The following is a 13396-nucleotide window of genomic DNA, read 5'->3' as shown; positions in this document are numbered from 1 at the left end:
GGGGGGGGGGGGGGGGGGGGGGCAGTGAATGAATATTTAGTTCATTCACTGACAAAGTGTATATTTCAAACAAACCTTGGGGGTCCCAGGCCAGATTGTAGGTTATAGCATTGAGAAAGAACTGACCAGTCTTCTGCCATTGGTAATTCAGTTGCTTTAAAAAATTAAAATAATTTAAATAAATATTTTTTTTATACTAAATAATTAAATTACATCAATGATGAATAATTCTTAAAAATACTTAATAAAGAATTTTTGGTAAAACATGACTATTCAGATTCAGTTAAGTGTTCTCAAGAAAATATAGATAGCATATATATTTGGGTAAATTACTAAAGATGTCAAAATGTCCATAGTAATCTTTATTATCATTGTCTCTCTGATCGAAGATCCACTGTCCTCCAGTGCAAAACTCACCTTGTGACGTTTATTTGGGTTGGAAGCAATCGGTTCAAAAATACAAACGGTATTTCCATAAGACGCAGCAATCTACAAAATAAATCATTATTTACAAATTATTTGTAATGAACATAATCATAAAAGAGCAGTTCCACCATTAGAAAGGAGAAACTGTGAACACAAAATCATGTCAAAAACACAATCAGTGAAGATAACTGGATATATCTTTTCATTTATCCATGTTCGTACTGTCAGGAGTGAGTTGTGGCTTATCAGATCCACAAGCACATAATGTCTACTCATCAGTGACTGATGCCTGTGTCTGGAATGTGACTGCAACAGACATACAGTATATTTTATATGTTTTGCTACATTTCTCTCTTCCATCCCAGGCTTAAAAACAATTTGCAAGTCGACTCCCCCAAATCGTGTGGAGCTGTCCAAATACTGCTCTTTTAGATAAAGAACTCCAACCAGCCTGGGCAGGACTTTCTTTTTGTCCATCTAGAACAGATGGCCCAAGTGCAACTCCATTTGGTGAAGCTAATGATGCAGCATCTAAATGATAGCAATTGGTATAATATCTGACTATATACTACAAGACTGCAAAACTTAAATTAACATTTATACAACATTTACTCATAATCAAAATGTTCATCACCGATTTACATGTTTGTTGGTATATTTTGAAATAAGCAAGAGCACTTCTGTTAATTGGCCAGCTAATAATTTCAATTTGGCTGAATCAAAAGCTGATATTTTGGTTTAGTAATGTCTACTCTAGTCATCATCACTTGTAATGCGTACTCAGTTTAAGTGTTTGGTACTGTACAACATAATGTTTTGACCTTACGTAGTGTTGATTTGTTTCATAATTGAACTACGTTACAGAACTATTTCTTTACAGTAGCACTGTCTATGCTTTTTTTGTTATTTATATTTCAGGAATATTTTGATTGATGTATGTACATTTATTCCAATGTAAGAATCACAGGCTATGTGGCAGATACAGATTCAACAAATACAATAAATACAAACATTTTATCAAATTAAACTTAAAAAAAACTGTATTAAAGACTATTTAAATGTAATTGTGATAAAATTGTGAATTTTTTGGGGGGGTCTATCTTAAGTAAGTCCTTCAAAGTTTCAAAGAAAAAAATTGTTGTCTCATTATGCTGTCATTAAAAACTAGGCAGACCAAAAACATGGTTTACAGACAAGTTAGTGCTGCAACATTGACGAGGTGTGCTCTGATTGGCCAGCTATCCAGTGCGTTGTGATTGGCCGAATACCTCAAGCGTGTGACGGAAATGCTACGCCCCTTGCCATATTGTGATGCCTTGTCCCGGCCGGAGCGACGAGACAAAAACATTAAAACCCATTATAAACTAGGCATTTGTTGCATCCAGTGGGGACATAATTACGGATTATAATGATTTATACTCTCTTTTTACGCGTCGCATTGCATCGCGCCGCGTAAACATAAAACCATGTATGCATTTGTGATCAGAGAAATGACAAAACTACAAACGCTACTCTACACTGCTCAAAACTCACGTTTGAATCATCAGTGGAAAATTCTTTAAATATAAAAAAGCGTACTTACAGTCTGTGAGTCAGAACAGCCGGCATTGTAGTCTACTCTACCAGGATCAGGAAACAGTCCTCCATAAAATGTGCTGGACACATCGGAATATTTGGGTTGAACTGTTCTGGAACAGTGTTGTAAATACAATTTAACCACTGATTTCTAATCGTGTCCTCTTTTGGAAGGCCAAACAAAGTAGTAACGAAACACAGCGTCACACACGGTGGGCTAGAGTGAGCGGAGGCTGGAGGCTTAGGATGAGCGGAGGCCGGCTTGAGTGAGCGGAGGCCTAGAGTGAGCAGAGGCAGGCGGGCTTGCGGCAACCACATGTGACGACCCCGGGCTGGACTCCGCTTCATCCACGGTGAAAGCCGATCCGGCAATCCACAGCGCGAAGATTATGTATTTCCTCAGCGACCAGCACGGATCAGCTCCAGGCATGACGAAGCAGATATCGTCCTCTTTTGGAAGGCCAAACAAAGTGATTTCGCTTTCACAACGAAACACACAGCGCCTTCACGACATGGCGGCGGCGGCGGCAACAACAACAATACTACAGCAAGAATAAAAGTTATGCCTTCTTTCTTTGCGTGAACATTTGGGCGGCGTTATGCAAATCTTCTTAGACATGTGGGGGCGTGTTAGAACGAGACGTTTTAGGTAGGCGTGGTTGACTTGAAAACATTATATTCCAGTATAACTGTATTCACTAGGATGGATTGTTTTTGTTACAGTATTTCTCATTTGTTCAGTGCTTTGTATTAAAGGTATGCACTAAGCATTAATGTAAATGTAAGAAGTGTAGTATAGTCTTACCCGGCCGAGCTGCTGAGAGCACTCCACACAGCCCACCTGGATGTTTCCATTCTGAGCTCCAGGAATAATTTGAACACACTCAAAATCACTTGCAAGGATCACGATATCACAGCCTGAGCCATAGGCCTAAAGAAACAGAAATCACTCAATTAAACTCTGTTCTTGTTGAAGAAGTTTAACATTTATCAATTATTCCGATTATGATTCTACATGCACGCAATTAAATTTACTGAATATGATTGACATAAATGTACACTTTATTTATTCTGTAAAGTACTGTAATACTGTACCAACAATTTAAGATTGACATATGACTATAAATGAGTATATAATTGTATGTAGACTTTTGCATGAACAGTACTGATTATCTTTCATAAACAAAGGGAGACAGACAGACTTTTTTCTATTCATCAAAGAAAAGTGTGACAGATTCAACAAAAATATTAAACTGTCTGAAAATGAATGTTTCTTTCTTTCTTCCGAAAACATGAATCACAGGAATAAATTACATTTAAAAAAATATTAAAATAGAATAAAAAATTATTACTAATTTACTGTATTTTTGATCAAATTAATACAGCCTTGGTGACCATAAAATACTTCTTTAAAAAAAAAAAAACCTAAAATTCTGAATGCCCGACTGGGAATCATCAAAAAAAAATGGGGAACTGAATTTTCTCTTCCTTATTTTGTAGTTTAATTGTTTTTAATATGCCCCTTTTAATGTTCACTTTCGAGTTTTGTTGTTTTTATTTTGGCTGCGGTTCAAGTGAAACTGCTTTAGCAATGTGTGTCATAAGACAACTGAGAAAGAGTAACGATTCAGAAGGGTCATATTCACACACTTACATAACATTTACATTGATACTGTAATTATACCATCTAAACACAATGTGTTGTGACAATTCCTTGTTATGATAAAAATACAAAACGCACATGCTCAGTTCAGCATTTTTGGTCATGTTTGGATTAGCACAACACTACTCAATGTTATTGCAGAAATTTAGAAATTGTTCTATACATAAAATATATGGATTATCTGCTACAAATGTCAAAATGTACAGTGCACAACAGAACACACTACCCCGATTAGTGTGACCCACAAGGCAATGCACTCAACATTATATGTCTAATGTGACTACTTTTGCATCCCAATTCATCTGTTTATACTATTCCTTTAAAAATATATAGCCTACTTTTGAGTGTGTAGCAGAAAAGTAGGCAACATTTGGGATAGTGCTGGGCGGTATGTAGAATACAGTACATACGTATCCAATTTTGAACAATGCCTTATTCTGTATTCTATATTCTGGTACATCATGAACACACACGAACACAGGTTGCCACAAGCCATTAATCAGTCCAGACTGAAGAGGCAAACACTGCACCTGTTGTTCTGAGCAGTGTGTGTGTTCTCATCCTCTATATGACTTATTAATGGGAAGAGAGGCACTGGACGCAAACAAGCTCAAAATGACACTCATTCCCATTATAGACTCAACTGGGCAAACACACATATTACTATGAGGTGTGCATACAGAATACAGACAAATTATAATGCCATATGAATGCATAATTCCAATTAGATTCCGCTATTAACCAGTTGGTTATCTTATCCAATATCGTTGTTATGGCTGTTTGTAGTTTACAGTTTTTTGTATTGTTCTTGTAAAAATAGTCTAATCAGTTCATTCATTCACCAGTCGATATTGATATTTATCACGATATTCATTTCATACCATAAATAGGGAATGAAATGCATTCTACATGTTTGTTAGAACTCAAGAATGAATAAACGTTTGTTTGTTTACAAGTAGACTCAAAGTAAGCTAGTTTTTAATTTAAAGGGTTAGTTCACCCAAAAATGAAAATTCTGTCATTAATGACCTTCATGTCATTCTAAACCCGTTAGACCTCCGTTCATCTTCGGAACACAAATTAAGATATTTTTGATGAATTCTGAGAGCTCTCTGACCCTCCCATAGAAAGCAATGCAATTACCACGATCAAGGTCCAGAAACGTAGCAAGGAGATCGATTAAAATAATCCATGTGACATCAGGGGTTCAACCGTAATTTTACGAAGCTACGAGAATACTTTTTGTATGCAAAGATTTGTCTCCTCCGTGCCAAGAAAACAAAAATAACGACTTTATTCAACAATTCGTCGTCTCTGCGTGACCCTGGTGACATTTTGGAGAGTATTCACTGAACGTAAAAACAGCGAATGCTGTTCTGCTGTTCTGTTTCCGCAGGGGTTCAACCGTAATTTTACGAAGCTACGAGAATACTTTTTGTATGCAAAGATTTGTCTCCTCCGTGCCAAGAAAACAGAAATAACGACTTTATTCAACAATTCGTCGTCTCTGCGTGACCCTGGTGACATTTTGGAGAGTATTCACTGAACGTAAAAACAGCGAATGCTGTTCTGCTGTTCTGTTTCCACGTGACGCAGCTAACACAAGAATAGCATACGATGTTTATGTTCAGTGGATAGTCTCCAAACTGTCACCAGGGTGACGTGGAGGACACAAATTGTTGAATAAAGTCATTATTTTTGTAGCTTCGTAAAATTACGGTTGAACACCTGATGTCACATGGATTATTTTATCAATCTCCTTGCTACGTTTCTGGACCTTGATTGTGGTAATTACATTGCTGTCTATGGGAGGGTCAGAGAGCGCTCAGAATTAATCAAAAATATCTTAATTTGTGTTCCGAAGATGAAAGGAGGTCTTACGGGTTTAGAACGACATGAGGGTGAGTAATTAAAGGGTTAGTTCACCCAAAAATGAAAATTAGGCTGCATTTTACTAACCACCTAGGCATCCTAGGTGTATATGACTTTCTTCTTTCAGACGAATCCAGTCGTAGTTATATTAAAAATTGTCTTTGATCTTTCAAGCTCTATCATTGCAGTCAGCGGATGTTGCATTGCTTCAGTCCAAAAGAAGTTAAATAAAAAGCGTCTCACACGGCTCCGGGGGGGTGAAACAAAGGCCTCCTGTAGCGAATCGATGCGTTTTTGTAAGACAAATATCCATATTCAAAACATAATAAACACTTTAATCTAGCTTGTGCCAGCAGTCGTACACAGAAGCAGTTCCGGGAGCATGGCGTATGAGGTCAGCGTTGCGCAAACTAAATACAGGGTTCCCCAGGGTTTGGGGTGGGGCTAGTTAAATTCATCTTGTGCTACCAAAATCTAAGGAGTGCCTGCCAAAGGGCCAACAGGGATTTTGAAATTTTGCGAGCCCTGTTAACTCAATTCAAACTCACTCAAATATTAAGCTAAACTTAACTATTAACTTAACTATTCTATCCAACTTCAACTAAATTTGAATCAGCTAGGCTGAACTCAAATAATCTGAATGAACTCAACTAGACTAAACTGAACTGAATCGAAGTGAATCTAACTCAGAAATCGAGAAAACACTTGTAAAACAAAAAGATATCAGAACCAAAACATGTAACAAATATGTGTACCTGTATCATTCCAGACAATGTGTGTGTGTGTGTTGAGTGCAGTAGACTATCATTTATGTCCCTCTGCACTGTGAGACTGAACACAACCAGAGCAAGACATCATTCATCAATCTTAGAGAACATGATCCTCTGGGAGAAGACAACTTGACTCATCCTGCCCAATTTGGCTCTGCATGCCTGTCAGCATTCGTGATCCGACATGTGTGCAGTGATTGTAATACCCTTCAGAGATCAAGACTAGTCCCACCGAACGGTTTAAGCTCATAAAGGGCTGTTCCACAGTCCGTTAAGCAGCTACTAACAAACATTACCAGCACTGTTTAAATACTAAATGACCTTCATTTGTAAAGACAAAAATATTAAACTGTCTGAAAATGAATGTTTCTTTCTTTCTTCCGAAAACATGAATCACAGGAATAAATTACATTTAAAAAAATATTAAAATAGAATAAAAAATTATTACTAATTTACTGTATTTTTGATCAAATTAATACAGCCTTGGTGACCATAAAATACTTCTTTAAAAAAAAAAAAACCTAAAATTCTGAATGCCCGACTGGGAATCATCAAAAAAAAATGGGGAACTGAATTTTCTCTTCCTTATTTTGTAGTTTAATTGTTTTTAATATGCCCCTTTTAATGTTCACTTTCGAGTTTTGTTGTTTTTATTTTGGCTGCGGTTCAAGTGAAACTGCTTTAGCAATGTGTGACATAAGACAACTGAAAAAGAGTAACGATTCAGAAGGGTCATATTTACACACAGACATAACATTTACATTGATACTGTAATTATACCATCTAAACACAATGTGTTGTGACAATTCCTTGTTATGATAAAAATACAAAACGCACATGCTCAGTTCAGCATTTTTGGTCATGTTTGGATTAGCACAACACTACTCAATGTTATTGCAGAAATTTAGAAATTGTTCTATACATAAAATATATGGATTATCTGCTACAAATGTCAAAATGTACAGTGCACAACAGAACACACTACCCCGATTAGTGTGACCCACAAGGCAATGCACTCAACATTATATGTCTAATGTGACTACTTTTGCATCCCAATTCATCTGTTTATACTATTCCTTTAAAAATATATAGCCTACTTTTGAGTGTGTAGCAGAAAAGTAGGCAACATTTGGGATAGTGCTGGGCGGTATGTAGAATACAGTACATACGTATCCAATTTTGAACAATGCCTTATTCTGTATTCTATATTCTGGTACATCATGAACACACACGAACACAGGTTGCCACAAGCCATTAATCAGTCCAGACTGAAGAGGCAAACACTGCACCTGTTGTTCTGAGCAGTGTGTGTGTTCTCATCCTCTATATGACTTATTAATGGGAAGAGAGGCACTGGACGCAAACAAGCTCAAAATGACACTCATTCCCATTATAGACTCAACTGGGCAAACACACATATTACTATGAGGTGTGCATACAGAATACAGACAAATTATAATGCCATATGAATGCATAATTCCAATTAGATTCCGCTATTAACCAGTTGGTTATCTTATCCAATATCGTTGTTATGGCTGTTTGTAGTTTACAGTTTTTTGTATTGTTCTTGTAAAAATAGTCTAATCAGTTCATTCATTCACCAGTCGATATTGATATTTATCACGATATTCATTTCATACCATAAATAGGGAATGAAATGCATTCTACATGTTTGTTAGAACTCAAGAATGAATAAACGTTTGTTTGTTTACAAGTAGACTCAAAGTAAGCTAGTTTTTAATTTAAAGGGTTAGTTCACCCAAAAATGAAAATTCTGTCATTAATGACCTTCATGTCATTCTAAACCCGTTAGACCTCCGTTCATCTTCGGAACACAAATTAAGATATTTTTGATGAATTCTGAGAGCTCTCTGACCCTCCCATAGAAAGCAATGCAATTACCACGATCAAGGTCCAGAAACGTAGCAAGGAGATCGATTAAAATAATCCATGTGATATCAGGGGTTCAACCGTAATTTTACGAAGCTACGAGAATACTTTTTGTATGCAAAGATTTGTCTCCTCCGTGCCAAGAAAACAGAAATAACGACTTTATTCAACAATTCGTCGTCTCTGCGTGACCCTGGTGACATTTTGGAGAGTATTCACTGAACGTAAAAACAGCGAATGCTGTTCTGCTGTTCTGTTTCCACGTGACGCAGCTAACACAAGAATAGCATACGATGTTTATGTTCAGTGGATAGTCTCCAAACTGTCACCAGGGTGACGTGGAGGACACAAATTGTTGAATAAAGTCATTATTTTTGTAGCTTCGTAAAATTACGGTTGAACACCTGATGTCACATGGATTATTTTATCAATCTCCTTGCTACGTTTCTGGACCTTGATTGTGGTAATTACATTGCTGTCTATGGGAGGGTCAGAGAGCGCTCAGAATTAATCAAAAATATCTTAATTTGTGTTCCGAAGATGAAAGGAGGTCTTACGGGTTTAGAACGACATGAGGGTGAGTAATTAAAGGGTTAGTTCACCCAAAAATGAAAATTAGGCTGCATTTTACTAACCACCTAGGCATCCTAGGTGTATATGACTTTCTTCTTTCAGACGAATCCAGTCGTAGTTATATTAAAAATTGTCTTTGATCTTTCAAGCTCTATCATTGCAGTCAGCGGATGTTGCATTGCTTCAGTCCAAAAGAAGTTAAATAAAAAGCGTCTCACACGGCTCCGGGGGGGTGAAACAAAGGCCTCCTGTAGCGAATCGATGCGTTTTTGTAAGACAAATATCCATATTCAAAACATAATAAACACTTTAATCTAGCTTGTGCCAGCAGTCGTACACAGAAGCAGTTCCGGGAGCATGGCGTATGAGGTCAGCGTTGCGCAAACTAAATACAGGGTTCCCCAGGGTTTGGGGTGGGGCTAGTTAAATTCATCTTGTGCTACCAAAATCTAAGGAGTGCCTGCCAAAGGGCCAACAGGGATTTTGAAATTTTGCGAGCCCTGTTAACTCAATTCAAACTCACTCAAATATTAAGCTAAACTTAACTATTAACTTAACTATTCTATCCAACTTCAACTAAATTTGAATCAGCTAGGCTGAACTCAAATAATCTGAATGAACTCAACTAGACTAAACTGAACTGAATCGAAGTGAATCTAACTCAGAAATCGAGAAAACACTTGTAAAACAAAAAGATATCAGAACCAAAACATGTAACAAATATGTGTACCTGTATCATTCCAGACAATGTGTGTGTGTGTGTTGAGTGCAGTAGACTATCATTTATGTCCCTCTGCACTGTGAGACTGAACACAACCAGAGCAAGACATCATTCATCAATCTTAGAGAACATGATCCTCTGGGAGAAGACAACTTGACTCATCCTGCCCAATTTGGCTCTGCATGCCTGTCAGCATTCGTGATCCGACATGTGTGCAGTGATTGTAATACCCTTCAGAGATCAAGACTAGTCCCACCGAACGGTTTAAGCTCATAAAGGGCTGTTCCACAGTCCGTTAAGCAGCTACTAACAAACATTACCAGCACTGTTTAAATACTAAATGACCTTCATTTGTAAAGTATCAGCTTTACTACACCATATACTGAGCTCAGATAGCTCATCAGTCTACAAACAAGAGCAGATAAACTAGCACTAACTCCTTTTGTGATGGGACTGCTTTCTGGTTATGCACTACAAACAAAATTAAATGTTGGTACAATTTGCTCTTTGCTTTATGCTTTATGGTGTTACCTATTTCATGTGTCTTCCTGGTATCAACAAGTCAAACTAACCAGGCTTACTTTTTTGCTTTACTGCAAGTAAAATTGAATTACATCATTTTGTACAGACAAATTTGGTTAGTGTTTTTATTATTATTTTTTTTTCAATCAAACCAGTCTCATTCTAATGTGATATTACACTTTCAATACAGTGTGACAGCTGAAACCTTCATCTGATATACAGTACATGCCTTCCATTGCATGTGTGTGTAAAAACATTTCTCATTTGCTTATATAGAACTGAGACACAAATCTATATTAGTTGCAACTTTATCAGAAGTAAAGTATTATCATAGACCCTGCCCTGAGTGAGTAGCAGCAGACCATCACTACTGTTTTCTTGCTGTAGCTGCTGGAGGTACAATGTCAGCACCAAAGAGGCATTACAAAGTGTTGTGTTTTAGGATGCACCAATGAACATAGGAGTCTCCATAGACCACTAAGGACATGGTGGTTAAATTACATTTTCGAAGGAAATGTCCTGGGAAAAAAAACGGAAAAGCCCTATATGTTTGTGCTAATCATTTTACGCCAGACTGCCTCACAAACGAGGGTCAGTTCAGCGCTGGAGTTATTCAAAGATTGCTTCTGAAAGAGGGATCGATACCAACGCTTTGTGCGCGAACGTCAGCTCCAGACAAAGTAAGCATCACGCGTCATATTTTGTTTTCCAAAAGAGCTCCTTTGATCTCTGTAAGGCTAATGTTGCTAAAGCTATCATTGTCTCTGCCTGGTTTCACTGATGCTGCCTTCACGTGCTACCAGAATGAAAAATTGCATATGGAAAGTTTAAATAAAGTAAAAATCAGCAAACAATGTGGAACCAATTAAATAAGAAACGAACGTTTAAGAAAACTACCAAAATCACCTTAGATAAATGGTAAAAGTCAACCGGCTTTTCAAAATCCAAAATATTGCCAAACAGGTGCTTTTGTGTTTCGTTTCGAAACCAAATCATCCGCGATCATCTTGTCTGTCTCACCTCACTCTTCTTGTCAGTCCGCTCGACTCACTCTCCTCACTGGAGAAATGAAATCTGATCTGTGATGCAACTGTCGTTCAACTGCATTGAGCAGCCGAGATCAGTTTTTAATTGTAGTGTCTGTTCTTTTACTGAACTAAATTATTTTTATTACTATAAAAAAATCTAAACGACGGTGGGGTTCGGAGATGCGGTGGGCAAGTGACGTAACCGTTGTTGCGGCTTAACACCGGTATCACCGTCTATCGCGGCAAGCCTATTCTTGGCTAAATAACTCTAGAAGGTTTTAAAAGGTTGTAAATATGTACACAGTTTTAGATTAAATGAAAGTAGTAAAATTTTTTAATTAGCATGTTTTTGTGTTTTGCTTTGGTACTGAAATTGGTACCGAGAACCGTGGATTTTCACTGGTATTGGTACCGGATACTGAAATTTTGGTACCGTGACAACATTACATCTTACTAAGACATATTATTTGGATATATAGAATGACAACTGATATTTATATGCATTTTATGCAAGTAGTCTACTTTACTGTTATAAAGATTTTATTGATTTACATTACAAGCTTTTCTTACTTTTTGGTCATATAAATATCAGCAACTGCCTTTGTTTTAGACGGTTTAAAATAGTTTGTCTAAACGTTCAACAAAATGTTACATAAAAAGAGACTATTATTTCATATGTCAGGTTTTATAGGGTTAAATCTGTTTATCATAAAAAGCCATTGTGACTTGAATGAAAGCACTTGAGTCTAGATTACTTTAACAATAGTTGATGGTGGAATGGACTTTTAATTAAGGGACAGAAATCTTTCAGAGTTCCATTAAAAATATCTTCATTTGTATTGCGGTGATAAACAAACTTCTTATAAGATTGAAATGACATGAGAGTGAGTAATTTATAACAGAATTTTCATTTTGGGAAACTTTTCCTTCAGCAGACCATAGATAATAATGCTGCTCATTTCCACAAGCTGTTTGTCTAAAGAACCAGGAAGCACGGCTGCTTGTTGAGACGCGTCATAAGTTAAGCGATAAACATCAGCTCATGTTTACTGGCAGGCATAAGCAATATTCTTGCATATAAAATATTTCAAGCATCTTTGAATGTTGCAACTATTAATGAAATCATATTCCAGTGAGGTTACAGCACTCAAATAAAACCCAAAGGCACCTCTAGTGCTTTGATCCACCCCCCCACTCCCGCTGGCTAATCCCAGCAGGTCCCGGGATGAGGCGTCTACAGAACTGAAAGTGTGTGTCAGTCTTGAGTATGGCGTGACCATAACATATTCAGACACACCGTGCTGGGGTGTATTTTTATGCCATGTCCAATGACAGCTAGCATTTCTACACAAACACGCACTACAGCCCACCACTTCACGGGCCCAAAAACACCATGCCTTCCTGTATGACAGCAAAAGATAAATGAAATGATAAACTAATATGTTCCTCCTTTGGCAGTCTGTGGGTTTACTGTATTGTGTGAAACTGTCATGCGGATGCAGTAAGCAGGAAGCGAAAAAGGCAAAAGGCTTGACAGACACCCAGAAAGTGAGACTGACAGCTCTCACAAGCCCAAAGTCTTCTGAAGCTATTTAGCTATGCAATGCTTTACTAATCCACTATGATAATATAATGTCTTTCAAATATTTTAATTTGTGAACTTTTCTTAGTAAAAACTGACATCATGATTAATTAATCACAATTAATTGCATATGCATCACCGATCAAACATTTGAAATAATTAGGATTATTTAATGTTTTTGAAAGAGGTTTCTTATGCTCACTATGACTGCATTTATTTGATAAGCAATACAGTAAAAACAGTAATATTCTGAAGTGTTATTACAATTGAAAATATCCGTTGTCTATGTGGATATATTTAAAAATATAACGTTCCTGTGATGGCAAAGCTGAATTTTCAGCAGCCATTACTTTTGTATTCATATGATCCTTTCAAAATATATCTAATTAGTATTATCACTGTTGAAAACATAAATTGATACAATGGACTTATTGGGTGCATGCATACAAGTTTTTATATTGTACTTATATTTGAAAAAACAATCCTGTAATTACATCTCTAATTAATTTCTGTAGTTACATCTCTAATTACTCTGTTGAGCCTACCTCTTCCCCTTAAACTTAATCTGACCACCAACCCCGTCCCTAACCTTACCCGTAACAATTCAACATGAACACAACAGGTACATCGTACCTAACAATTTATCATTTTATTATTAAGTAAATAGTATTTAAAGACACTTAATATAAAGTGGGACCAAATATCTTATATGGAACATGGCGTGGGGGTGGGGGGTTTTCGAATATTGTGTTGGACAAGCGGCTTTCAATATCA

General features: G+C 36.9%; 1 protein-coding gene across 1 annotated transcript in view; it reads right to left on the bottom strand.

Annotated features, from left to right (window-relative positions):
• LOC107550623 (dmX-like protein 2) overlaps positions 1 to 13396 on the bottom strand; it is a 78680-nt gene that overhangs the window by 58338 nt on the left and 6946 nt on the right. The window contains exons 2-4 of the mRNA XM_016231950.1: positions 2807 to 2932; positions 418 to 489; positions 76 to 154 (exon numbers count right to left, since the gene is read on the bottom strand). Of these exons, the coding sequence (XP_016087436.1) occupies positions 76 to 154; positions 418 to 489; positions 2807 to 2932 (277 nt within the window). The remainder of the gene's footprint in view (positions 1 to 75; positions 155 to 417; positions 490 to 2806; positions 2933 to 13396) is intronic.

This window comes from Sinocyclocheilus grahami, unplaced genomic scaffold (genome assembly GCF_001515645.1).
Source record: "Sinocyclocheilus grahami isolate Dianchi unplaced genomic scaffold, SAMN03320097.WGS_v1.1 scaffold403.1, whole genome shotgun sequence".
NCBI classification, from domain to species: domain Eukaryota; kingdom Metazoa; phylum Chordata; class Actinopteri; order Cypriniformes; family Cyprinidae; genus Sinocyclocheilus; species Sinocyclocheilus grahami.
Note: the sequence above shows the minus strand (reverse complement) of the source record. Positions and strands in the feature narration are given on the sequence as shown.